At 35.9% G+C, this 27,801-nt stretch overlaps 4 protein-coding genes across 5 annotated transcripts; 2 read left to right on the top strand and 2 right to left on the bottom strand.

Annotated features, from left to right (window-relative positions):
• Window positions 1-1,281: 1,281 nt before the first annotated feature.
• Window positions 1,282-3,900, top strand: LOC137716113 (protein MET1, chloroplastic). Of its 2 annotated transcripts, none has more exons than XM_068455508.2 (7): window positions 1,282-1,850; window positions 2,172-2,278; window positions 2,422-2,516; window positions 2,639-2,715; window positions 2,913-3,033; window positions 3,284-3,343; window positions 3,423-3,900. In XM_068455508.2, exons 1-7 carry the CDS (start codon window positions 1,441-1,443, stop codon window positions 3,564-3,566), a joined length of 1,014 nt encoding a protein of 337 aa, XP_068311609.1. In that variant the 5' UTR covers window positions 1,282-1,440; the 3' UTR covers window positions 3,567-3,900. The 2 variants fall into 2 exon arrangements, with proteins under 2 accessions (XP_068311609.1, XP_088548004.1); XM_088691878.1 differs by having other exon boundaries at window positions 1,615-1,850; window positions 2,177-2,278.
• Window positions 3,901-3,943: 43 nt separating this feature from the next.
• On the bottom strand, window positions 3,944-6,559 carry LOC148698312 (uncharacterized). The gene is made up of 3 exons (XM_088691879.1): window positions 6,287-6,559; window positions 5,643-6,166; window positions 3,944-4,319 (listed from the first exon to the last, which is right to left on the bottom strand). The coding sequence occupies exons 2-3, from the start codon at window positions 6,023-6,025 to the stop codon at window positions 4,256-4,258; spliced, it is 447 nt and encodes a 148-aa protein (XP_088548005.1). The 5' UTR covers window positions 6,026-6,166; window positions 6,287-6,559; the 3' UTR covers window positions 3,944-4,255.
• A 1,563-nt stretch (window positions 6,560-8,122) lies between these two features.
• On the bottom strand, window positions 8,123-12,751 carry LOC137715787 (lysine--tRNA ligase, chloroplastic/mitochondrial). The gene is made up of 14 exons (XM_068455135.2): window positions 12,438-12,751; window positions 12,094-12,312; window positions 11,834-11,945; window positions 11,462-11,570; window positions 11,147-11,204; window positions 10,930-10,998; window positions 10,301-10,408; window positions 10,024-10,116; window positions 9,775-9,879; window positions 9,420-9,626; window positions 9,111-9,205; window positions 8,934-9,024; window positions 8,649-8,822; window positions 8,123-8,564 (listed from the first exon to the last, which is right to left on the bottom strand). Exons 1-14 carry the CDS (start codon window positions 12,699-12,701, stop codon window positions 8,472-8,474), a joined length of 1,797 nt encoding a protein of 598 aa, XP_068311236.2. The 5' UTR covers window positions 12,702-12,751; the 3' UTR covers window positions 8,123-8,471.
• Window positions 12,752-13,547: 796 nt separating this feature from the next.
• On the top strand, window positions 13,548-15,767 carry LOC137715923 (uncharacterized). The gene is made up of 2 exons (XM_088691877.1): window positions 13,548-14,008; window positions 15,546-15,767. Exon 1 carries the CDS (start codon window positions 13,680-13,682, stop codon window positions 13,956-13,958), a length of 279 nt encoding a protein of 92 aa, XP_088548003.1. The 5' UTR covers window positions 13,548-13,679; the 3' UTR covers window positions 13,959-14,008; window positions 15,546-15,767.
• The last annotated feature ends 12,034 nt before the right edge of the window (window positions 15,768-27,801 follow it).

Raw genomic sequence — 27,801 nt, 5'->3', positions numbered from 1 at the left:
GTACAAACAATAAATGATGCCGTATGGGAATTATAGGACATGTTTCCTTGGGGGATTGAAAGGGGGAAATTTTGTTTTTTTCAAAAGATGTTTGGGGTGATAGGTTGTGTTAGGCTAAATAATCAAAATGGTCCCTAAGATATGCATAACACATCACTTTTCTCTTTGAGATTGAAAATCAATATAAATGGTCCCTAAGATTGTCCACCATTCATCATTTGGGTCCTTCCGTTAAAAACTCTTTGGGCAATTTTCAAAGCTTCGTAACTCAATCGTTTCTTTACCAAATTCGACTCATATATCAAAATGAAGATAGGAAAGTGTAGAATAAGATTATACCATTTGGAAGTCCAATGGTTGTCGGAGATGGCCAAAAAATAGCCTCACAATTGACTAGTCCGTGGAAAAACTGAAAAACTCGCCTGAAACTGGGTAAACTTTAAACGTTCATAACTTCTTCAATGTTCAATGAAATCGAATCATTCAAAACAAAAAATCATACATCTCGATGAGACAAAGAGAATGGTACCTTTCATGATGGCTAATTCACCATAGTTTGGCCGGAAAAATGCTCGAAAGTGGCTAACCATTTTCGAGCCATTTTCCTACCAAACCACGGTGATTTATCTGTTGAAAAAGGTACCATCCTCTTTGTCTCGTCAAGAAATATGATTTTTGTTTTTGAATCACTCGATTTCGTTGAGTATTGAAGAAGTTATGAACGTTTAAAGTTTACCCAGTTTCCGATGAGTTTTCCAGTTTTTCCTCAGACCAGTCAACTTTGAGACTATTTTTCGGCCATCTTCAGCAACCATTGGGCTTTCAAATGATATAATCTTGTTCTACACTTTCCTATCTTCATTTTGATATATTATAGGTCGAATTTGGTTAAGAAATGATTGAGTTACAAAATTTTGAAAATTGCCCAAAGAGTTTTTAAAGGAATGACCAAAATGATGGATGGTGGACAATCTCAGGCACCATTTCTATTGATTTTCAATCTCAAGACCAAAGTAATGTGTTATGCATATCTCATGGACTATTTTGGCTATTTAGCCGTTGTGTTATAATACAAAACAGAGTTGTAACAACATTAAAAACGATAATTTTATGCACGTCTCACAATTCAATTTTTTATTAAAATTTTGCAACCGGTTGTATTTAAAGTTGCACATACTCCCTTGTGTTGTGCAGGAACACAGAAGACCTACCCATTAAAACGGTCGACTTTGGCAACCACCCATAAAAGTGACATGTGGCATCACACCCTTGAACTGAAGACAAGAGACTATTAGAGCCACTAGTCATGGACTCGTTGTAATCCAAAACCTTTTAGACCAAACAAATGGAATTTCCACCCCAAACTTTCCCAGCAACTCCAACATCTTCCTCTTCTTCTTCTCCTTCACCGTAATCTCGGCTAAAACAAGACCAAACATAATGTCTTTAGCTCCAACAAGTCACATGTCTCTCTGTTCTGCACCGCCATTGCCAAGAACTTCTTTGACCAAGCAGCAGAACAACCACCCACTTGTGTTTTCTCCGACCAAGAATTTCTCAGGTCTGAGCACTTCAAGCAGTTTCCTCAGCAGCCGTTCGGTTAGACTATCTATTTTCTTAGTAAAAACATCGGAAACTGAGTCGAAACCAGCAGAGAGTGGAAGTGAAGGAGGAGAAGGAGAAGGAAAACCAGAAGCATATGAGGAGTATGAGGTGGAAGTGGTGCAGCCTTACGGGCTGAAATTCTCCAAAGGCCGAGATGGCGGAACTTACATTGATGCCATTGCGCCCGGTGGATCTGCTGACAAGACTGGCAAGTTTACTGTTGGGGATAAAGTTATTGCCACAAGGTTGTTATCTGATCCTTCTTCCCCTAGTAATTTTGGTGGCTTTATTTGTATGATTGTTGGACAGCATGACTCTTGCTTTGCATATTTCCGAAAATTTATCCGGAAATATATTAAAATGAAATTGGTTACAAGCTGTTAATTAACAATGGAATCCGAGGGACAACAATATGTCGATAAGGGGGCATTAAACTGTGGTATTTATTACTATTTTTATTCCAATTCTATTTGGCACGTGCATATTGTTTGCGCTTTTGATCAGTTATTTATGCCAATGAGTTCCTGTGTTGGCAGTGTGATCAAAGAGTTCTAAAATGCATGCAGTGCAGTTTTTGGGGATGAAATATGGCCTGCTGCCGAGTATGGGAGGACAATGTACACTATTCGCCAGAGGATCGGTCCACTTCTCATGCGAATGCAGAAGAGATACGGTTAGCTCCTTCTCTGTGCCTCGTTTTTACTCATTATCCTCGAGCAAAAAACACACACATTCACTCAAGTTCAAAGCTCATTCCCCTTATATCAATCTTCTGTAACATTGTCTGAGGTTTTCGGAAATTTTGTTTCTTTCCAGGCAATTTAGATACTTCAGGTGAATTAACGGAAAAGGAGATTATCAGAGCTGAGAGGAATTCTGGTGTAATTAGCGGAAAATTGAGGGATATCCAAGTAAGTGAATCATTGTTCCAGTTGCCAGCACAAAGAGTCTGAATTGTTTCTTCATTTTTTAAGAAGATACTTCTAGAAATGGTCTCCAGTGTAGTCTCTATGTGTTTGTAAAATGAATTCAGATGCAAAACTATCTGAGGAAAAAGGAACAAAAAGCGCAGAGAGAAAGTGACCTTCGCCAAGGCCTCCAGCTGTACAAGTATGCAGCTTGATCTTATATCTACATTCTTTCATACTTCATCTTTCTTTTATTGGAAACGTTTCAGTTTCAGTTTGCTTCCATTTATTCATGCTCTTTCTTGATTAGGGCCTCGTACCAAGTCTAAACTTCAGATAAACAGAAATTGATCTCGCTTACAATATTTTGTTTCGTTGTTCTTTTATTGGTTGAAAAAGGGGTGGCAAATATGAGGAAGCATTGGAGAAATTTGAATCTGTACTAGGATCAAAACCAGAGTTAGATGAAGCTTCCATTGCAAGTTACAATGTTGCTTGTTGTTATTCTAAGCTTAATCAGGTATCTAATAAGAATACTATTACTACGATTAATTTGCACGTTGCTTCAACATTTCTCTTGGCTTTGGCATTCAAAGATTTAACCAAGCGTGAAAAATGTTTCCACCTGAGTTTACCTACATTTTGATTTATCCGTCTACAGCTGATGCTGTTGCGTGCATTGAATAGTGTTTTCTGAAGGATTTCCTCACTTTCATATTCATTTTTGCGATCAATTAACTGCTTTGTTTATATTGCAATTCTTTATATAGATACAAGCTGGGATCTCTGCACTTGAGGACGCCCTGAAAGCTGGATTTGAAGACTTCAAGGTAACGGACCCACATTTGAGAATACCATGGTTTATTTCACAGAGATTCTTATGGAATTTATTACTATTACTGTCAACAGAGAATCCGGACTGATCCCGACCTAGAGAATGTAAGAAAATCTGAGGAATTTGAACCTCTATTGAAAAGATTTGACGAATCATTCATCAACGAGAATGCCATCAACGCCATCAAATCTATATTTGGCATTTTCAACAAGAAATAGTGCAATGAGCTACTTCAAAAGTTCAAAGGACTTGAGCAGGTATGCATTAGAGCTTAACGGCAAATCAATGAAGGGATTGACTGAGCCATCAGCCATCTGGTGCTTCAGACGGATCAGTTTCGCAAGTATCAATTTGTTCATGGTTTTGGTTTTGGATGAGTTTGGAAGATATTTTTTTCTCTAGTCTTGCTTGCTTCAATCTTTTTCTCTGATGAGAATCTTCTGTCTGTAATTTGCAAGAATTGAAGATAGAAACTTACGAGGGTAACGAAAAGTTTGATATACGAAAATTTCATCAAATGACATGAGTGTAAATTGCTTTTGTGTTTGCAAATGTTATTGCATCTTCATCATTTTAGAGGGCAACATCAACTATCTAAATGAAAAAAACTACTTCATTTAGTGTCAGAACTTGTGAGAAGTTTCTTAATCAGAAGAATGCAATATTGTCAACATTCTTATAAACGAATATTGACTACCTACTCTATTGAGTTCTCATAAAACAGTCTTGTGAGAGCTGCAGCTCCGTTGTAATTTGATAACTCGAAATGGACTAAAACTGAATTTCAAACACTCGAGTTCTGTTCGATTTTAGACTCGCTGCATCAATGTGAATTTTCCTTTCTTTCTCCTGTAATTGCTGCGATTTCCTTAGGAATTTGCAGAGTGGATGCTGATTTTCAGAAGTTTCATAAAATAACACAATTGCAGCCTCTTCGGTTGTCGTCTTCATTGTCGGTATCTTCTAGTTCACTGTTGAAGAAACATAAATTACGCAGTGATTAGGTGAGAAACCAAAACCAATTTGAAACATAATAAGATAAAAAAGTGTTACTAAATCAAATCGTGAAAACTATTCAACCCACTATTCATAGAAATTCCGAGAATCTAATTCCGAAAACCGGGATTAAAAAATGACAATGGAATCCTTTGGTTGAGTGGCCAATAATACTGTCGATCCTTTTCTTCAACAGCAGAAAGTAGAATATCCATAGAGAAAAGGACTACGAAGATGACCATCTTTTGGTATTTGTTACATTTTGGAAAAGAAAACAAATTTAAGGATATGTTGCAGATATATTCCTACAATAGATATCTTGTAGACACTGTTCTAAAAATCCCCGCCTAAGCGCTAGGCAGCTGGCTACTGCCCTAATTAATGCCTAAACATTTGAAAATTAAGAAAGGGCGCCTAGACCTGCTAAGGTGCCCGTCTAGACCGCCTAGCCTGCCCAGACCCGCCTAGGCACCCACCTAGGTTACGACTCACATAAACAGAAAATAGATAAATTTCATTTTGCATATTATTTTTTCAATAAATTGTACGAGACTTGTTGAATACTTAAATGAACACACACTATATGTTTGTTCCCCATATTTTCATTATGTTCCAAAACTTCATAATATATATATTTTAAGTAAACAGATACTTATTTATACAAAATATAATAAATTTACTTAAATCTGCCTAGGCGCTAGGTCCCAGCCCACCGCTCAACTAGTGTCTAGCGTCTTTTAGAACCTTACTTGTAGATATCTCTTGTGTGTTCTTGTACTTGTGTGATTTACGGTCATATCTAAGTTGGTCTAATATCGGCCCGATTTTGTGCATCAAAAGAAGTAGTTTCAACAAATCAAATGGCATGACAGAAACTTAGATGTACTAGAGATAAAACTGTGGCAGTATACCAAAAAGTCATGAGTTGCCGTGCGTTTCATATGGTAGTTTGAGATTACCGCAACAATGTGATCCCTCCATTGTAGGGAAGTTGTTGTAAAGAAGAATATGAAGTCGTATTGTAAATTACGATAAGTTGGGGTGTGAAGATGGGGAGGAAAAGTTTGAAGACAACATGTATGTGGTTTCCACTTTCAAGTTTCAGCTATTAAGTTATGAAAAAAAATATACTACTGAATGGACATGTTTTCTTCACATTAGTTGTAGAAATGGGAAGCTGACATATTCAACAATTAACTAAAGAATTCCACCCAAAGAAAATGGGGAGAGAGAGAGAGAGAGAGAGAGAGAGAGAGAGAGAGAGAGAGAGAGAGAGAGAGAGAGAGCAAAGACCACACCTGCCCTCAAATTCCCTAACGTCAACAAGCTGCTTCCCTAAAAAGTCTGTCCACTGCACTCTCTTCTTGAGCACCTCCTGTTTTGGAGCACCTGAGTAGGAATTAGGCTTTCGGAGACTACTCTTGAGACAAGGCTGAGCGGTAGCTGGTTGTGGATTCGCATTACCTAATAACCTCTCCTCCTTGATGATCTCAGTGGTTTCTTCATCAGGTAAGTGGTCAGATGTCTCAGGAACTGGTTCAAGTTTTGAATTAGGCAAAGGTGGAGATGGAGTTGGGGAATTCTGTAATTTGAGTTGTCCAGGAGTGTATATATGAGGGGAATTAGGCTTGCAAAAGCAGATGAAGGGAGGACAATGAATCTTGCAAAACACAAACCTCATCAAAATATATATATATATATGTATGTGTGTGTGTGTGTGTGCGCGCGTGCCCGCGCCTGGCTGCCTTTCTTATGATCACACCACATCAACAACTTACCATTACCTCCCCAAATTACCTATTTTGCAGTTCCACTCTCAATTCTGAAACAATGTGACAAAGTATAAATTTCGCAACGTCCGTACGCGTAAATCTGTTACAACTTCAAAACATAAATGAATTGAAGGCGTATGAAGTCCAACTCCTCAAGAAGAATAACAAACCTAAAAAGTAAAGCATAAAGAAAGAGCCTTGCCGACTGCCTAGCCTATGATTGTGGGAATGGGATTCCCTCTTATAAATTATTAAGTAGAGGGAGGGAACAGGAAGGAAGCAGCAATTATGTCTATGGAGACTGAAATTACGATGATACCCTGCTCTTTTAGGGTTCCACCTCCTCCATCGTGAACATCATGGACACTTGACAATTTTGAGAAGAAACTGAAAATGTAATGAGAGAGCAAAGTCTACGAGTTTAGAAAGAAAGAAAGAAAGAAAGAAAGAACGAAAAGAAAGGAGGGGGAAAGGGAAAGGGAAAGCATTTAATTAGTAGAATTTTAATTAGCTGAAAAGGAAAGCACTCAACAACAAAAATATTACACAGTAAAAAAAAAAAAACAACAACAAAAATATTACACAGTAAAAAAAAAAAAACAACAACAAAAATATTACACAGTAAAAACAGATAGCTTTTACTTCTCCCAAATCCAAATCCAAAATCTTTTTACACACATACATATATCAGGATTAAAGAAGAAAATGGTATAATTAAGAGAAGAACAAATCCGATCCAATATGGATATGATTATATTAATTATGATATTAGAAAGAATAATCTAATAGCAATCATTGGTTCGCTCAGATTCGCGAGGCAGGCATGGGGCAATATATACGTACATACATGAATACGTTTTTCTGAATCCGTTATTATATTATATTTATATAGGAAGGTAACCAACGCCATTAACGTCCTATGTATTGTGTTTTGGTTTTGTGTTCTGAACTTGCGAGGGATTAGTATTAGGCATCAGATGACTGATGACTGATGACAGCACAAACATAATTAATTTAATAATTAGCAGATATATATATATATGGTGATGTTCCCTTAATGCATGCATGCAAATTAAGTCTTAGAAGAAGGAATTTGTTTCTTCAGAGGGAAGGGACTCCTCAACCCTAATAATATTTAATGGTTTCTACAGTCTTTACTTGTGTTGCCTAGCCAAAGTTCCCACGTTTCTTTTTATTTTATGCCATCTCTGTCATTATATACATCAAATATTCCTCTTTCATACTTCCCTTCCCTACTATCTCACATTATATATGCTCAATTCTCTTATTTTATTCCTTGGTTTTGTATGCCATACATACCTTGGCTTTCCAATTTGCCATTCATACACCAAACTCATTTACGGCTTATTATTATGCATAGACAAAAAAATAAATAAATAAATAAATAGTACACCTCGACGTAACTTAATTTACTAGAGCAATGTGCGTCCCTTTTGCATCCTAGTTTGAATTCTCCCTCTCAACCTCCTAGTTAAGAATAACTTAGAACACCGCTCCAATAAAACAGAAATGGAGAGTTTGAGAGTGAGTGAAACAAGCTATAGAGTCAACATCTTTCCTTTATTTTCTGAAAAGTAAAAAAAAAAAAAAAACCACATAATTATAGAAGCCAAAAGAAGGAAGGCTTTAGGCAGGTGATGATGAGTCCTCGGAGAAAAGTAACACACACTGCAGCTGCAGGCAGGTAAGGTTATGAAAGAGGAAGGGAATTGTTTACCAAATTACCAGACAGACAGACAGACAGACAGACAAACAGACAAGCGCATGTACTGCCCTTTTTATTTCTTTGTAATATATATCATTATCATTGCGGGGCGGGCCGGGGGCGGGGGCGGGCGTGGACAACACAAAGTCCCATCCCAATCCCATCATCTTCGTTTTCATTATTTCTCTCTTGCTCTTGCATGATATAACTACAACTTAAACTTACAAACAAAACAAAAATAGTTTAGAGAGAGAGAGAGGGAGGGAGAGAGAGGGAGAGAGAGAGAGAAACGCTATATTTCCATGATTACACGGCACCTTTATAGATGACACCGACACACCCTCATATGGTCGGATCCGTACATAATGAAAACAAAAGAAGACCACCCAAAATATATTTCCAATGTTATAACCATCTTGTTTACATCTTCCAACAACTAATCTCGTTTTGCCAAAGTCCATTATCATATGGCGGAACCACAAAATTTATGCCCCCAAAGTAGTAAACCCAGGTATCCGCAGCCCGTTAAACTGGACATCAGTAAAAATAGATGAATAAAAAATAAAGCCGTTTGCAGCTTGACCTCAATATAATAACTCATCGTTGGCCCTCTTACTGTCCCAGTCTCCTTATTGCTGAACTTTAAGAACTGGGAAGGCAATTACATCTCTAATGCTCGCCGAGTTCGTTAAAAGCATGACTAGCCTGTCAATTCCAAGTCCCTGAAAATATATATAACTTCTACCCATTAGTTTTCCTATCATTTTCTCCCAAATTACAAAGATATGACAGGATAATGACCGTACCATTCCTGAAGCTGGAGGCATCCCATATTCCAAAGCTGTAAGGAAATCATCATCAAGAGTCACCTCATACGAGTCATCATTTTCCTTTCTTTTATCATCTGCACCATCTGTTTCGGAAATACCTGCTGCTTTCTTCTCATTGTGCTGCCTCACTTGCTCTTCCAAGCGTCCTCTCTGCCAAAATTTATCACCAACAACAAATTCTCTATGCTTCGTAATAGAAACCAACATAGTGAAATGTACAACAATTGGCAGTAAAAATAAACAATCAGCGTTCATGATTACCTGATCCATAGGATCGGTCAGTTCAGAGAAAGCATTGGCCAGCTCACGACCACAGATGAAAAGCTCAAATCTCTCAGTCAACCCTGCATTTCTAATTTAGAAGAACAAAGGAGTAAGGTGACATGTAAAACTACCAAAATGAACGTAATACGCAATTTAATCGACATGGTATAATACCTTCGGTGTGGCTTGGCCAGAGGAGATATCTCAATAGGATAGTCTAATACAAATGTGGGTTGCAGAAGCTTTGGTTCTACAACAATCTCAAAAACCTGGACGAATGAACAATTAGGACCAGAAAAAAAGGAGACAGCGTAGAACAAAAACAAATTAAAATCCACATTTCAAAAAGTTTCTGATTTTCATCATTGAAATCTGTTCTTTTCATATCAACAGCCTCCCATCAGATGGATAACTCAGCAAACTAATTAGTCAATGCAAATAAAAACCAAGATCAAGAACTATAGATTGTAGATTGAGATCAACCTCATTAAGAAGGTGGCCAATAGATGTGCATGCTTCAATAGAAACTTTGTCTTTGTGATCAAGGTCAGCTCCGAGGGTTTTCAGAGTAACTTCTTTAACCACTTTAAGATCATTGCCCAACTCACCAAAATCAATCTCAGTGGATTCTTTTACAAGATTGTGCATGGTTTCCCTCCTCCAAGGCCGCTCAAGATGTATCTCCACCCCCTGCATAGAACATGATACCAGTTACAACATATTAAAAGCAACTTGATATCATATATTACTACTAAGCACATGTACTTTCCAACTTGCTTTTCACGGAAATGTAAACTGCACAGAAATCCCGACACAAGTTGGGTGAAGTCGCATTTACCTGATAATCAACAGTAAGAGTCCCATGAACTGCAAGCGCACATCGTGTAACAATTTCCTCCGCCATGTTCATCATGCTTTCATAGTCTGAATATGCTTCATACATCTAAGATCAGACTAATACCAATAATGATCAGAACTTCACTTGATAAAAATAATAAAGTTAAATATATAATAGCCTACACCTAGTAACGCTTATTTGGTAAAGTACACAAGGACGAGTTAAAATAAACAGTAATAATTAATTTACCTCTATAGTGGTAAATTCAGGATTATGACGAGTTGAAATGCCTTCATTCCTGAATATTCGACCAATCTCATACACTTTTTCAAACCCACCAACCTGTCATCCATAGACAGATCTTATTCAATATCTAATTCAAGTGTAAGATAAGGTTAGAAGTAAAGAAAAATAAAACTTATGCGCAATTATTCATTTGTTACTGTATGAAACTTAAACCAATCTTTTATAGAGTTTCTGTGGAACCAGTAATCATTCACATTCCGAACAAAACTAAAGTCCTCACCAGCATTCTCTTTAAGTGGAGCTCAGTTGCTATTCTCAAGTACAGGTCCCTTCCAAGTGAATTATGGTGTGTAACAAATGGCCTAGCTTCCGCACCACCAGCTGCTCCCTAGTTTATCAAATCAATTAAAAACCAAGTTCCAGGTATATGACATTAAAATAAATTCATAAAAATTATCAGAAATTATATATTCCAGGAATTAAATAGAATTTCTTTAACTTATAAATTCAGGCCGGGCAACTATTTCTTGCGTAAGCATCACCAACTGATATGAATAGATGCAAACATGTTAACGAGAGACCAATTTGGATTTCCACAAATTATTTATTTGTCTACATGTCGTTGGAAAGTCTCTCTTAACTTTACAAATAAGTCAATGACCTAACAACCAACGATCAATTGTCATCTCAAGGATACTGTTAAACTTCAAATATAAATTTTATGTTCACAAGATGAACTTCATTTTTCAAATTCTCCAGTTCCACTTTACCAGGAAAAAAAACTTCAGCCAGGCTTTTAATTGAATAATTGTAATCTATGAGCATGCACTATCCAAAATAACCACAGAGCCTATCAAAACAAATAGCTAAAATGCCATGCAAATATGAAACTGGGAGAAATTGCCAAACCTGCAGAACTGGAGTTTCAACCTCAACGAAACCAACAGACTCCACTGCCTTTCGTATCTCCGATATAATCTACTCAGTAAAACAAACAAGTAAATCATTTTCAAGAATAGAAGTATAAATTCAAAACTTATCAAACATAAAAAGGAATATATCAGAAAGTTAAAAACCTAGTAGGTCTTAATTGTTTTCCGGTACGGAGAGAACAGGGACGATTTACCTTTGCTCTTTTCCGGAATACATCAGCTACCTCAGGATTAGCAATCATATCTACATACCTAAATATTAATGGGAAAAATAAGATAGAACAGACACAAAGAATTAGAAACTTGTAGGTAAACCAAAATTTTCACATCTAGTGTAACAATTTACCCGAGCGCAATGGCGTTCTAGGATTCATACAGCCGACCCCACTTAGTGGGAAAAGGCTTTGTTGTTGTTGTTGTAGTGTTACAATTTACAGGAAGAAAGAAAGAAAACTGTATAACATCTAAACATATAAAACATAATGCTCAAAAAGAAAATATCAACTCACCGCTGACGGTAGCGCTTGTCCACATCTGTTAGACCATGATACTTGTCCGGCAGCGGGAGTAGAGATTTTGTAAGAATTGCAAAAGCATTCACATAAATCGAAAGCTCCCCTGAGGAATTAACCAAGAATTTTTGTTAGCTTTCTTTGCAGGACCTTGAGGCTAATATAAACTCTTTTTAGACAAGCATGAAACTTGTTGGTTGGTTTAACATCATTAGCTAATGAAAATTCACAAATAGAAAAAGGCTTTCATTTTAGCTAGCAACTGATCCATAACTCAAGTACACTTGTTGTTCCTTCTACTATAGAGGCCATTAGCCTATCAGCTAAGCTTAGCAACCAAATACAAACAAGAAACGCTAAAGAACTTACCTTTCTCTGTTCGTTTGATGGATCCACTAGCACCAACTATATCACCAATATCAACAAGTGCCTTTAACTGATCGAACTGTTCGTCTGCAAGCCGTTCCTTTTCACAGTAAAGCTGTAACCAAATGTTCATAACTTCACTCACTTTGCTCTAATTTTCGTTTCATTTTACTTAAAGGGTAGATAAAAGAGCTTTTCTTTTTATTTTTAATAAAAAGCCAGGAATGAGATATAAGCATTATAGCAATGCAAGCTTTCCTTACCTGAATTGTGCCGGAATCGTCCCTCAGTGTCAAAAATGCAAGCTTTCCGAATGCTCTGCGAGCCACAATTCTTCCTGCAATGGACACAGCATCCCTCTCGGCTTTTGCCTCTTCACCGTCCGCTAAATCCTTGTATATATCTTGCAGCTGATTAGCAGTGTGAGTCCTTTCCCACCCATAAGCATATGGCTCCAAACCTTTGCTCCTCAGTTCTTCTACCTAAAACCCATTTGGAAACGGAATTCAAGAAAGCAAATTTCAAACCCATAAATTGACTTCCTTCATGTCCCAACACTCTGCCATTGAAGTTTCAGTCAGTCAGAGCTTTATTGGAAAGAACATACCTTCTTCAAACGAATGGCTCGAACAGCGTCTCTATCAGAGGTGGAGGAAGATGTGGATGCCCGCCGGTTGCGGCCGCCGGCTCTGGCGGCGTTGGCGGGAGTGGTGGAGATGGAGGTAGAAGAGCAACAGCGGAGGACAACTCTAGAATACGAAGAAGAATGAGAAAAGGGTCGTCTGAGAGTCGTCGTCGTGGTGGAGGAAGCAACGCGGAAGAGGTGCTTCAATGGCTGCGAGGATAGGCTCCAAAGCTTCAGCGCATCCATCTCTGTTTTTTTGGTTCCAAAGCTTCAATGGTTGGTTGGTCTTTTGGTGTTTACTTCTCACTTCACTTCTTCCGTGGACAAGGGGGCCAACCTGTGGTGGGCTTTGTGGAATGGGCTATCATCTAGCCCGTATTTATGTGATGACCCATTGAAGATGCGAGCCAGTTTCGTGCCCCTGCCGTGAGTTACAGCGGAAGCCAATACATAGCGTAACACTTCTTTACATGCAAACTATGAAATTGACTTGAGATAATGATGTGGTGTCATCTCTGTTGTATTAAAGTTCTTACAAATAGGTTGATACGGAGATACTTTTCACTGTCTCAAAGGAGCAGGGGTTCGTACTTAATTTGTCATAATATAAGTGGATCAGAGTTTTATTTTAAATCTATCTATTTGTATTATGACTCGTAATGTACCAGTCCATATTTTGAACGCATTGAAAAATTTTCTTTATTGTCTTGGGATTTCAGAATTCTGCCAAGGTTTTAAAGACAGCAACACTTGGTTCCTAATTGTTGAGCAAAATGCAGGATGGGTCGTTCTCACTATTTACGAATTATTTGCATATCTGCTACCTGTGACGTAAATATACAAACAATAAACATCGAGGATGAAGAATGCCATCTGCATAATATATCCTTATTTCTTACGTCTTTGTTTATGATACGTCGTTAATATTAAAACAGAATTTCAATATTCATTACCGTAATAGATAACATGTTAATAACAAATAGAAAGATGAATTGTCTTGTACAAAATCCGTCATCTGTTTTGCCGACATAAATTCTTTTGAATGTTATATCTACGACTCCAACAGTAAAAAGTAAGACGGAGTGGTGAAAATTGAGATCCATTCAACCAGATAAACCAGAGTCTTGAGTCCCAATTGCCCAATCTTTCAACCAAAAAATAACAACAGAACAGAACAGAGTCCCGTTCCCATACGCACGCGAAGTCTGCAGAGGAGGCACAAAAATGGTGTTCAACAGCGTAATGGTGGAGTCGGTGGCGCACCTGTCGGCGGAGATGTGGCAGGAGTTGGCATGCTTACCGGAGCGCATGAGCAGCCACCAGCTGTTAGATCTCATCTTCTGCTTCCCTCTGCAGCAGTTGGGTCGCCTGGCTTTCTGCCTCTGGACCTTCCTCTGCGTCCCTCCGCCCGACTCCTACTACTACTACTCTTCCTCCGACTCCGATGACTCGTCCACCACCGTCGATCACGATGACTATTACTACGATCCCCACTCTGATTGATCCCCTTCTGCTTCTTCGATTGTCTTCTCCTTCGCCGGCTCCCCTCTACAGTAATTTTCTACCATCCTTTCTGCAGTTTCTTTGATCTCAATTGCTTTGTTTTCTTTTCTGGTATGGTGGATTTGTGATGATTTTCTTGCTTGATCATTGACTTTTAATCTTGTTATAGAATGACGGGTTGAGTGAGTGATTTGTTTGAATTCATGAATTGGGTCGTTCAAGATTGCTCTTTTTCATCTGATATTAAAATTTAATGGGCGATCAGCATGAAGCTCGAGAAGCTAGATACTAGTATGACAAAAGCGCTTCGCTCTCCGAACAAATGTTGAGAATCAAGTGTTATAAGAGTCGGTTGCCGTGATAAAAAGATGAACTTTGTTAGTGCTTGTGGGATTGACTTGTTATGCATATATGTATGTATGTATGGCAATTTGTTCGAAAAGCAAAGCGCTTTTGTCACCTCCTGCGCTCACTTTATAAAAGGACAAGGGAAAATTTGTATAGAGAGGAGTGCAGGATGCCATTTCTAGAGGGCGAATAATAGCTCCCAAAATTTATCGTCAAGAAGTATCCAAAAGCAAGCTGCACCAGTGGCTAATATTAACCATTGTTTATTCTCTTTTGTTTTGGCTGGAATCTTAATAATCTTTGTTAGGAAGGTTGATTAACTTATTAAACATGGAGTAAGAACTATTCTGTTTCACTTATGACTTGAGTGATGAAACTTTAAGTCAAACTTGATTGTTTCTCCAAAACACCGATCAAGATCTGAGATTTCCTACGATTTGGGTTGCACAGATTCATTTGTCAAATCTGAGGCAGGAGGGATGAAGGTATGGTGAGTTTAAGATTGAATAAACAAATAGTCACATTTAATAAATTTCATGACCGCCTTAATCTTTGGGAAATAGTTGGAATCCATTGTAAATTTAGCATTATGTGGAGTACAGACTATTGCTGTACTGATCTTCAACAAGGACTTGAGTAGTCCAAGAAATGCTGGGGAGCAAGTTGGCAAGATAGCGTTAGCGGTAGTCTTTCATACTTTAAATTGGGAAGTAGAGGATAGGAACGGGTGTTATAAGGCATGCTCTCAGGTTGTCACATGTTTGATGGGCTGTAAAGAGCTTCCGAAGAGAAAAGATCTTGGACATCAAACATGACCTTTTCTAGAAAATGACCCTTTCCTCTTGGTGGTTGAAACCTACTAATATTTGAGAGATGATATTCTGTGCACATTGGCCTGTTAAAGACTTGCTATGTCAAATTGTCAATGTAACCGAAACCAACCCATCTTCTTCATGCAGTGGTATTCTACATAGTCTGTAATTCATTTAAGAAACCCTTCATCTGTTTTCTTTTATTTCTAAAACAGAAGTTCCACATTTTCACAAAAATGATGGGATCCATGCAGCCCCGTCAGAGTTTTTCAAAAAACTGTGTGCTTGTTGGATGTTAGGAATAATAACACAAATTATTCAGTGTTGGATTTGTTGATCACTTGATGCTGCTGCACAGATTGCTTTTGTGAAATGTAACTGTTAAATTCTTCAAACACTGGCTAATGCATTTCAGCACTTATTGTAGGAAGATGCAGGATGGAAGATAGATTCTTCGATAAACTCTTTCGTTACAATGCATTGTACAGTTTGTCTGGGAGGGGGACAGATATAATTGAGGAGCAGGCATAACTTTGTGGTAGTTAGATTACTGGTTGCTGGTGGATGAAAAGGAAAATTACTTTCTGAATACAATTAAGTTGAGATCCCATTCCTGTGTTTATATGAAAGCTTCAAACAGTCTTAGATCCTTTGAGGTGTTGATTTCTTTGGATCTAATTTTACGTGGAAGCATCGATATTTGATCCTACGCTGGTGATGTTGTATTTACAAATTATACGAAAATACCGGATGATATAGTTAAATAATTAGTAACGCTCAACCTTGTACAGCATCTCAGTTTTTGCAGTCGTGTATTTGAGGTTTCTTGCTAATTTGTATTGATTATTTGGATTTGATATGATGTACTCAGGTGGAGCAATAACTGATAAGCTAATGAGACCTAAAAATGGGTAGATTCAAACTCAGAATTATTTAGGTCATTGCATCGCCATAGCAATGAAAATTAGGCACGATGAATTATTCATACAAGGGTTATGTCTTTTTTGAGATTGTTGGTGGAATTTAGAGTGATTGAGACAAATGAAATGTTCTCACAAGTCTGATGATTTTCAATACGATGCTAGAGAGGCAGGGAAAGCCTTACGACGCAAGTCTTATTGCTCTTTTAATTGTGTGCCGTGAGCTGAGATTAATGAATCAAGAACTGAGGACTTCCACACTGGAATTCTGCACGGGAAAATGAGTTATACATTGTATGAACTGAAACCTCGGACCTTTGTTTTCCACCAGTGGTAATGCTATTTTCTTTCACTTGTCTTCCTCTGGTAGTACAATTAAGAAATATGTGCATTAAAACGATATGCTCAGTGAGTTTCCTGCAAGAAACATGCGACGAGAGAGTACTGGAGACCAACCAATTCAGTATTTGATCTAGCAAACTAGAAATGAATACTCTCTTTTCTGTTTCTTTTGCTCGAAATGCTCTTTCTTTCTGTTGATGGTGTATCTTCAAGGTTATTTGAATGGCAAATTGAGTTCCTTTCAGGAATGGCTACTTCTAGTGGAATATTGGTGCATAGCGTGTTCCTACTTTTAATTATTCATATGTTCAACAAATCTCAATTCTCGATTGATCTTGCGTCTTACTTAACCAAGGCGCTTCTCGTTTCCCGTCTTTATTCTGGCTTCTGCCTTCCGCAATGGCTGAAGAGCACACTTGACCGTGTGAGGGTGCCAATTAGGCAGCTTCTAATTCAAGGTCTGGTAGTAATGGTTGTGAATTAGTTGTTACATTGGTCTCTTAATTTTTTGGTAATCTGTTAAGTGTAGGGATGATAGTCGTTGCAGAGAAAGTATAGCTGCGACATCCTACATGCATGTTGGTTTTTGAGTGATTTGAGTTGAAAGCATTAGTGCCTCGGCTTATTCGGTTCAAGATTGGTGATTATCATCTTCAACAACTGAAAAGATTAAGGTGTTCCTCGATTTACTGCCTCATGCAGTTCATGTTTTCTAATCTCCTGGCACATGGCATGTTGCATGTTGCAAATATGAGCTTGGCCAACTTGGCTAGAACAATATGTTTCTTCTCGTAGCCAAACACGGCACATGGCATGCATACACAAGTCAAACATGGATATGTTTGCAGTTGTATCTTAGCTGTTGATTGCGATGTGCTTTCCAGTTTTTCCTTAGCATTAGCTAGACCCTAGAGGAGGCTGTTCATCTTTATCACGTGTGATGCGGTGACGAGAATCCATTTCAGTAGAGGACCTGGATCATGATGGTTGTAGATTATTACCATTGTTCTATCAGCATAGGTAAAAACACAGAGCGACAAGTGAAATAAGAGAGACGTGGTTTAGGCCAAAGAAGAATGCTAACAACATTATTCTTACAAAAAATTAATAGCATTTGAAATCTTTTACTGGTTGTTCAATAAATCTTCTAAACACTAAAATTATAACAACGTTTATCTAACGATTTGATTATTACTTGTTTGGTTCTTTTGTTGCAAAGTTGATCTTTAAAAAGTGACCTAGACAACATACGGTTTCGATCATTAAGTAACATTGCTTGATCATAAAAAGAAATGAGAAAGTAGAAGAAACGTAGTTCCAAATATAAAGGTTTGCTAGCCCTCTTAGGGTAATTAGCCAAGACAATGTGATTACCTCTTTATCCTAAAATTTGATCCTTGTTCAATAGATTGTAGTAGTTTAGAATGTGAAATTTTTTCGTAAAGGAAATAATAGAGCTGGCATCATACACCAATCACGGTGTATATGGTGTATATGTTCCAAACATGTGGGGCATTGGCTTTTCAATTTTCTTTGTCGTGTCTAATGATTAAGGTAGGTTTGGTGCCCATTGTTAGCAAGTGCTACATTTTCATAGCACAATCATGACGAGGAAAAAGGGCAGTAAGAGCTAGGCTTTAGTTCTTCAGAGAGACTTATCAAATATGCAATTACATTACCCCATTAGAAAAAGGCAATGCATATACCTTCTTTTTCTTTGTTTCTCTGGACATATGACTACTGATGGTGATCGCCTTTCTCCTCCCAACTTTCCAACTTTTCCACTTGGTGGGTATCGGGTAATGCCTTGTGGGGTGCATCAATTTTTGCTGACTTATTATCTAATGGGTAATGGGTGTCGCCACAAACGGTCAAGCCTAAAATAATGGTTGCTTCTTGTTTGGTTCATACCAAATTACCAATCACCCTTAGGATTGGTAAGATGAAGCTCGCATGCCACAGTGCTTAACTATTATTGGCTCCCTAACCTTGTCTCGGCCACTTTGAGATATTTGGCCTGATACCTTCCCTTTAATCAACAGCCATGCTCAAGGCTATGGGGAAATTGCACTCACTATCCCTAATTCTCTTTTGTGTGGATTAGTCGGCCCTCCTTAATTTAATGAAGGAAAAATTCATGTTTTGAAAAGAATTAAATAAAAATTAATAATTTTGCAGTTGAGATCAGCGTTTGAAGTTCGACATTGCTTTCTTTTAGTAATCTTGTCTGTCACACAGCACAATAAAGTCATTCGGAGATTTCAAGATTTGTACCATAATCCATGTTTTCAATTTTCCAAGATGGAGCCTCGTCCCCCTCCTGCAAAGTATATTTGCCCTTTCTCTAGCAGCCTTTTTGACTAATATGGTAGGCGGATCGGCACCGTGCTGCAAGCTGAAAGCTTCAGTCTTCCAACATATATAATAAAATTGCATGCTCGTTAATATATTCTCTCTTATTTGCAAATCCTGGTTTTGACATACGTGTGAAAATAATTTATTGAAATTAACAAGAGAATTCTCTGCAGTAGATGGCAAACTCTGATTTTTTTTTTTTTTTTGGGATAAAAAATGACAAACTGTGATTTTCCACTGAGATGTGAGCTAATATTTGCCCATGAATATTTTCAATGTATAGTTTAAATTAAATACACCATAACGAATATTATACGGATGAAAGGGCTAAAGAAGTGTAGTTTTTGTATTGTTTTTCTTATCACTTGGCGGTTTGCTTATGACAATCAATAAGGATGATCATGTTTATATATATATATATATATATATATATATATATATATATATATATGTATGTATGTATGTATGTATGTATGTATGTATGTATATGTGTGTGTATGTGTGTCGGCGCATATTAGTTTGAAGACAAATCTTCCGAAAACATTTTTGTTCTGTCAGAGCATGCAAATTAAGAATTCTTCACATCCTCCTCTTCTCGTTTCACAATTTAACTTACTTGCATGATTGCATGTTCAAAATGGTGTATTATTTGTATCATCAAGTATATAGGGCACCAAAAATAAAAATCCTTGAGGTTTCCAGGGGCACTAAAATTCAATATCAAACTTTATCTACTCTGTATGGATCATCAAAGAATAAAAGATTTAGGACTCAGAATATGGAACTTAATTTCATTAAACTAACCACCAGTTGTACCGATCCCATATGACATATACAACCTACGGTTCACATGTCCATGGACTTTTGCGTCCGATCTAGTACCACATTATTTGCCAGTTTTCCACCAGAACTATATATTTTTCTACAAATTTTTGTTTTATATAGAAGGCCTAATCTCTGGTCAGCAAATCAAAACAAATTAGCGAAAGTAAAAAAAATAAAATCCAACCGAACAAGAAAAATAAATGTCATTGATTCGTCTATTCTTAATTTCTTATAACTTGGCCCGTAATTTGCCCCACCACATTCGGCCTTAATTGGATAACAGTAACAGCATTGTTGTATTGCTCTTCATTGCACGTTTGTATGTTTTTCCTGTGCAGCTGTGCTTCTTTTGTTTCTTTTCCCAACCCAATAATTTGTCTGCAACTATCCTCTTAAAACAAACGCATTTGAATAAAATATATATATATATGTTCATAATATGCATTTTCTATGGTTCTCTGAAGGAGCAAAAACCAGCCATTCATAATGCATGCATGGCTCGCCGACGTTGACAAAGGCAAGTGTTCGGTGCAAGAGACAATGCACCTGTTATCTTACGGTGTGTTATCCACATATCTCATTTTATTTTTCACATACCCCTTGATAATTTATGTTCATTGATCTTCTTTAATTCATCCGATTCGACGGCCAAAAATTAAAAAAATGTATGAGAAGTAAAATAGGGTGTGTGTGGATATCACACCCCTATCCCATATTCTCTTTTCTTTTTGTAGGTGAGAATAGGTTTGGCTAGCTCCTTAGGATTGAGGAGTTCTTTGTGAATTTACTTAGTGACCGCCTTAAAAAGTTTTGAATTTATGATCAGAATTATTCATGAATCATATTATAAAGGATCATTTTGGTTTCGGTACTTAATCAACCTAATTAAATATTATCTTACAAAAACACAATTAAAACTATGATTATTTAGTCAATCAGTTATAGCAAATAGTTAGACGGTTCATAATTCTTTTACTAAATTCATCAATTTGTTTTTATACCAGTTCGATGACTAAACGATCTCATTTTCAATTATATTTTGCAGAGATAATTTTTACATAATGATTTATAATATGCACCGTTCCAGTCATAAACATAAAGTTCTATGAACCAGGCACGTAATGAATTGAGGAGGAACTTCACTTCGTCTATTGAGAAGCCAAGTTTATTCCTCTGTGCAAGTAATTTACAATTTTTTGGGTATATAAATATAGAATACTAGGTTCTTTATTGTTGTTAGAAGAAAATAACAGAAGTAACTATTTTTTATCTTTACCTAATGCAAGACTAAATCTGGATATAACTTTCTAAACTTAATATAATAACTTTATGAGCCATTCTTAAAGTTTTTGTCCCAAAAATAAAAGTTGACATGCCTTGGAATTGATTGTTAAGCGTATGCCGCAATTTGCTACGAATCGTGGCCAAAGGCCAAAGAAAGAAAAAGAAAAAGCTCCTTTCGATTGAAGCCTTTTTATTTGGTTAGTTGATCATGAGCTTTAACTATTTTCTTATACATAATCACCAACAGATTAGTAACCTTTTCTAAATTTATTTTGAGTTTAGAATATATATACATATCTCAAAAGTAAAGAGTCAGCATGCATTAATATTCTTCAAAAAGAAAAAAAAATATATGAAGGCATTAATAGAAAACTATATTTTAATTGATATAAAAAAGATACTTTTGTTTCGAAGGTGCATACAAAAGTTTTGAGTCATGACTCATGCATGCACCACTGATTTGTGCCTAAGTCCAAGATAATGAACCCTTTCACACTTTCACAATCACAAGGTTAATAGTTAGAGTAGTGCTAAGGAGATTAAATTTGTAGATAAAGTTTTGAAAACTAAAGGACATGCAAGTTGATGATTGGTTTATTACATACACGCTGATGAACGTGCTTATTTTTATTTATGACACATTATTTAGTTTGCAAATTTAGTCTCCCTAACATTGCCTTAATAGTTAAGGAAATAAAGCATAAAAACTTAACGTTTTAGATTAGAATTAATTACTCGTTTCATAATTTAGTTTACTGATTTAAGAAAAATTAAAGCAGAAAGGATTTTAAGAAACAGTAGACTTCCCATACGGATCATGGAAAGTTGTTGAACTTGAAATGCTAGCTATAAAAACTAAGTCAATAACATGCCTGGTAAGTTCTTTCAAAACCCAAGGAAGAAAGAACAAGTTGTCATGCATGCATTTGTTTTCTTCAATTATTGAGACTCAACTCGAACCGGTACTCCAGCAGTTGAAGCCCAAACCCAAGAATTGACCTACGATCTTGACCCTAAGAATGGATTCGGGATCGGGATCCCGGTTCTCGGCACTTCGTAATTCCGACCTCGTAGCCAAAACCAGACCTCGAAGATTCCGACGCCTGAAATCTCACTACCGGGATTCAACCCCATGCGCTGCGCCAAGACCTTTACACCTAAGCTGCGACCTAAGGCTGCTAGTGCCCCAAATCCATACATCATGTACATGATCCCGACACATTAAAGGTCAAGACTTGAGCACTTGAAACGTGACTATGAAAAGCTATCGTATTTACTTTAAGACTAATGGTAGAGTGATTAAATTTGAAAACTAAATTTACAAACTAAATGATGTATCACCAATAGAAATAAGCACGTTTATCAACATTTAAGTAATGAACCAATCATTAACTTCCATGTCTTTAGTTTTCAAAACTTTGTTTTCAAATTTAGTTTTTCTAGCATTACTCTTATTTTAAATTTCACCGATTATTTTTTTCATTAAAAATATATTTTGTTCACTCATGCTTATATATACACTTTATATTTTCATGGCTCCAATAAACTTAACATTCGTGTCAATGAGTTATTGTTATGTATAAAAAAAATTTCACAACATTATATCATCGATTTGAATTGCTACGGTAATGTTATATTTGTATCCATATTATAAAGTTACTTTCTTACGAGAGGTACAAAGACACATAGAAATGTGACATGTGCCAAACCAGGATCCTCTTTGTGAAGATCATATCTTGAAATCTATTAAATCATGTTCATTCATCGTATATAGTGTAGTAAAAAATAATTTTAAAATTTTTTACTTAAAATTGAATACAAATAATACCCGATAAAAATTGACTGCATAATATACGATGAATATACACGATTTATAAATCTCAAAATCCTTAAAAAGAAAATCCAAAAAGTATTCTTACAAAAATAATCCGAAGAGGATGCTCGTTCACATGTGCCAATCAAGATGTTAATGGACAATAATGTCCATAATGTTGTGTCAAAGTAGCAATGAGCCCACCCCCACTGTGCAAGTTTGCAACACACAAAACACATAACAAGGCTATTTTCTCATAATTAACACCCACAACACAACAGGAACCCATGTGCTGTGCTGGTGACACAATCAGACACAGACACACATGACCACACCCACCTCCCGATAATCCCGATACTACTATCCACTACTCTATACCATACCAGACGCCTGCCTTATACGTACACATTACCATGCCATAAAACTGACAGAGATCAGAGTGAGTGGGTCCCAGTGGGTACAATTTTGAATCTCAAATTATGACTTTTTCCAATTGGCTTTGGATTCTCTTGCCTTCCTCACTGATTTTTTTTTTACTTTTCTATTGTTTTTGACCGTTGCTCGTGATTCGCGCCAACAGTTTGATGCTCACGGTCACGGGCGGGGACTGGTAAGTGTATGTACACGTGTACGGTGGCTGATGCTACCGCACGGGTGTTAAAAAGTCCCTTGGCATCACTTCTTTGTTGTTGCTGCCCGTGGATTCCTATAATTTTATACGGGTGATGATTTTCGACTCGAATGATCAAATCCATCATCCACCTCTCTTTTTGGATTACCATTTGACCATCTTGCACTTCTTGATCCAAATTTGACCAAGCACATAAATAGGTAATGCTAGAATGATTAATTTTATAAATTAAATAATATGTCATCAATGTAAAATAAGTACGTTAATTAAGTTTAAGTAATAATTCAATTATCAATTTTTATGTTATTTAATTTACAAAATAATCTCTCTAATATTACCTTTTATAAATACAACAATCAAAATTAGCTATGCTTTCAAAATACAATCTTTATTAGCCTTCTTTAATGAAAATACCTCAAGTTAAAAGCTTCTTGCTAAAAAATATTGTATCGACAAGGTATCAATATTGTGCTGAAAATGTATTAATATTGTGTCGATAACATATTATATTGAAAGTACTTTCGCCAAAGATGACTAGTAAAGGTTGTATTTTGAGAACATAGCTATTATAGTTGGTGGGTTTGTAGAAGTGCTACAAAACCCAATTTTCCTAATTGAAATTCCAAGCAGTTCGTATAGGTACCAAGCACAAACAATAGTGCTCCACTTTGCATGTTTATACATGTGGTTTTCTATTAAAATGTAAATTGCATGTCAGAAAAATGATAAAATGAAATACAATATGTAACTGAGTAGTTATATCTAGTAACATCGAGATTTTTTTAACATATTCTGCTAGCATGTGACCAAATACAAATTGGAGATAAGATTATTATTGAACTATTTAGTAGTGGTTGTTAGTCTGTATCTAAGAAATATTCGATGGTGCCCAAATGTTAGAGGTGCCAATCCGTTGTGACTCAGTGAGTTTGTTACCTCATACAGCTTTCTCACTATTTTGTTCATGTCATATTGATATCGGGCATTCATGGCATTCATGTGTGCCGACGTGAAACTAGATTCATCTGAACCAACTTATCACTTGGTTTAATCTTTTAGCAAAGAATGGTCTAGACCCTAATCCACCAAAAATCCAACTGAAGCAGTTCCCATTCCTCTGGTAACTTTTAGCTAATTGAACTTAGTTAAATCAAGGGGCTTTTAGATCCAGATCCAAAAACGTACAATGTTTTTACAAGTGAATCCAGTTATTTAATTATATGTTTTTATTTCTTTTATACTCATTTTATATTTTCTAAAAATATTAAAAATCAATTAAAATCTTCTAATATTATGCATTTTCGAACTCCAAAAAAAAAAAAAAAAAATTTAATATCTTATAACAAAAAAAACTAATATACTAACATAAATTTATCCGCAAAGCATTCTACCCTAACTCAAGTAACAAATATATGAATGTATATAATACCTATATGTGAGATATGAAACCTAATTAAAAGGTAGAAAAAACATAACATACATACAAGCAAGACACATTAATCTGTGACATGTTGATTATAAAAAAAGAATGTGTCATATAGGTAGATAAATATAATTAACATATGATATAGGTTGATTATAAAAATTATAAATAAAATTTATAAATGGGGTTTAAAACTGGAGGAAGAACGAGAAATAACAAAAAGATAAATAAAAATAAATAAGCAAAGAGATAATTGGGAAGAAATTTGATTTTTATAATAAATCTTATCATTGAACAGATAACTATTGATAATTAAATAATTAAATATAACAAATTAGACTTATTTTAATAAACTGGACTATTCCTACCATTGGCTCAAAAAATTGAACTTATATCAAGTTTCCTCTTAAATTCAATCATATTGTAAAATACGGAAAATTTCATATAAATTAATTACAGAAAAAACAATTATATACTTGTTAAATTACACATGCAAGCAATAACACGATACTAACACACGAGTTATTTGTTTTAGGGTTTTGTAATGGATAAGTGTATAATTTATTTTCGTGCTAAATAGAAAAGCAAAATGTTTTGGAAAAAGAAAAAGAATTGTTATTAACATTTCAAAATTCTTATTCTACAAAATTTTCTATATTTAAAAAGAAAAATACATATGAAGAGTGTATAATAAAATTTTTAAAATGCCAATAATACTTTCTATAAAAAAATAAAATAAAAAAAATAATAATAAAAAAAGGGAAAAAACCACAAATAGATTGGTGATGAGAGAAGAGTCACTGTGGCAGGCAGGTGAGGGAAGTAACGGCGTTTTGCGAAAATAAGAAGCGACGGGTCCCCTCTGCGGCTCTGCGTCAGTCATATCTCCACCTTTGTCATCATGAAGGCAGCTGACGGGACACCTTTCAATTTCATTGGGATTCTGAGAAGATGAACATCGGAAATTACTGAACTACCACCAGTTTAATCTTAAATATAAATTTAACTCATTGACAGATTAACTAATTAATTTAATATTTCGGTGGAAGCAGCATATACATATACATATATATACATATATATATACACACACACACACACAGATAATGGCAATGCAGTAGTGTTGAGGCACTCGAAACCTTCCAGTGTTGTGTTCCACAGTGGAGGTTCAGACTCCATTGCCCTAGCTAGTCTCATGCTAATGAAATATTCTGGAGGAGTGTCATATTATCTCTCTGGCGGGAAGGAAGAATGTATTTGTTGTTTCTATAATTTCATTTCTTAATATAATGACAGAAATAATAGTTACTTTACTTGTCATGAACAAAGCGCAAAGTTTTAAGCTGGTCAAAGTGGACTGAAGAAGGAAGAAGGAAATTGGCAAGCAGAAGTTGCCTCGCAAGTTTATGATATTATTGTGCGTATAAGATGACAATAATTGTCATGTGAAAAGTGCAGAAGTTGCCTCAGACTCAGATTGCGCTCACACACTCATTGTTCATCACTCAAACCAAAATCACTCAACACATGCTACATTGCTATTGCTTGTGATTCACTAAATTATTAAACTTATTGGTCGAAGTGCATTAACTTGACGAGTGAAATACATAGCCGATATTACTGATTATATAGTTGATTTTTTTTTTCCAGCGTTATAGTTGTTGATATTGAGTCGAAAATTAATGCAATTAACTTTGACGTGGAAGAAATATTAACTAGACAAATCTTAATATGATCTAGAATGTGAATTGTTCGCTAGACTAATCTCATCTGTTTTTATTTATTTATGAAGGGGTAATATAGCAAGGAATACAATTGTTAGTGGGTTTGGGAAATTGTGCATTTCCATGGTTGAAAATAGGATATTAAATGGGGGGAGGAGAGGACCATTGTTCCCAGTATCCCCTCCTAATTAATATATTTATCTGTTTAATTATGCATAAAATTAAAATGTTAGCCGCTGCCTGCCATTAAATGTTTAATTAATTATGCATGTTAAAAAGTATAGAATAATATGATGGTGGTGGTGGTGCCGCCATTAAAATAATATTGCAAAAAAAAGAATCTTTGTCCAGAATAACAAAAAAAAAAAGACATGATCGTGGATGAGACTCCACGGTGTCAAGGATTCTCTGCTCTTCAATTATAGTGCCTGCTTCCTCGTAAGTCTTAAGAAGTCGTCTCATTTATGCTTAACAGCAAAGGTTTTTTATTTTTTTTACTTTTGTGAAGATTAATATTAAAAGGAGGACTTTGGGTTGGTCATATAGATCACACAAAGCAATTTTCCTTGGATTCCCCACTAAATGATGATTAAAATATGCAATTATTTAGGACCCCACTACCTAATTACACCAAATTACTCTTTCCATTCCACACACATGGATGAAATCAACAATTCAATCATGTAAACTTCATTCTTGCTTCCCTCTCTATTTCATAACTTCACAAATCTTGTTTTCAATCCTAATACTTTTTAAATGTAATCGGTTATACATATACATATATATATATATATATATATATATATAACAAAAGAGATAGACATGTAATTGTAAATAATACTATGTTTTTTTCTTCTTCTTAAAATTCAAGGCATTATGCATATTTGGAAGAGACCTCCTTCTAATTGATTCTAGGGTACTATAAGGGTCATAGCCACGTTTAGTCCAAAAATGTATAAAGTCCATCTTCATTACAGGAGAACTATATCCTATGCAACAAGAATGACTAGCTACAAGTCGTTCTCGAGTTTGAAAAATAATACAGCGAAGTAAAAGTTTGAAAGGATAAAACAAGTGGTGTGATATTTACACATCTCTTTTTACTTTTTTCACACTATTTTAATTTTTGGCCTTTGAATTTGATGCATTAAAGAAGATCAAATAACAGAAATTAACGAGACGTATGAAAACGTGGGTCCCTTTTTTAATGAGAAGGCAAAAATGAGAAATATAAGTACCAACAATATGGACAATTTGGTAAATGTAACGTGGGTCCCTTTTTTAATGAGAAGGCAAAAATGAGAAACTGGAAAGATGTTTCATGGACCTCCCAAATAGCAGCCTTTCCAAACGACAAACCAAGCTG

The sequence above is a fragment of the Pyrus communis genome, chromosome 3 (genome assembly GCF_041283825.1).
Source record: "Pyrus communis isolate YQ-2024b chromosome 3, ASM4128382v1, whole genome shotgun sequence".
Taxonomy (NCBI): Eukaryota; Viridiplantae; Streptophyta; class Magnoliopsida; order Rosales; family Rosaceae; genus Pyrus; species Pyrus communis.
Note: the sequence above shows the minus strand (reverse complement) of the source record. Positions and strands in the feature narration are given on the sequence as shown.

What these genes read in the sequence shown, in the direction of transcription:
- LOC137716113 (XM_068455508.2), top strand. Translation starts at nt 1,441, where the DNA reads ATGTCTTTAGCTCCAACAAGTCACATGTCTCTCTGTTCTGCACCGCCA. An exon ending in GATAAAGTTATTGCCACAAG is followed by an intron (nt 1,851 to 2,171) that starts GTTGTTATCTGA and finishes AAATGCATGCAG; the next exon opens with TGCAGTTTTTGGGGATGAAA. An exon ending in CAAGGCCTCCAGCTGTACAA is followed by an intron (nt 2,716 to 2,912) that starts GTATGCAGCTTG and finishes TGGTTGAAAAAG; the next exon opens with GGGTGGCAAATATGAGGAAG.
- LOC148698312 (XM_088691879.1), bottom strand. Translation starts at nt 6,025, where the DNA reads ATGAGGTTTGTGTTTTGCAAGATTCATTGTCCTCCCTTCATCTGCTTT. An exon ending in GTTAGGGAATTTGAGGGCAG is followed by an intron (nt 4,320 to 5,642) that starts GTGTGGTCTTTG and finishes TTTCTTCAACAG; the next exon opens with TGAACTAGAAGATACCGACA.
- LOC137715787 (XM_068455135.2), bottom strand. Translation starts at nt 12,701, where the DNA reads ATGGATGCGCTGAAGCTTTGGAGCCTATCCTCGCAGCCATTGAAGCAC. An exon ending in TCCACTTAAAGAGAATGCTG is followed by an intron (nt 10,117 to 10,300) that starts GTGAGGACTTTA and finishes TATGGATGACAG; the next exon opens with GTTGGTGGGTTTGAAAAAGT. An exon ending in TGACCGATCCTATGGATCAG is followed by an intron (nt 8,823 to 8,933) that starts GTAATCATGAAC and finishes AAATTTTGGCAG; the next exon opens with AGAGGACGCTTGGAAGAGCA.
- LOC137715923 (XM_088691877.1), top strand. Translation starts at nt 13,680, where the DNA reads ATGGTGTTCAACAGCGTAATGGTGGAGTCGGTGGCGCACCTGTCGGCG.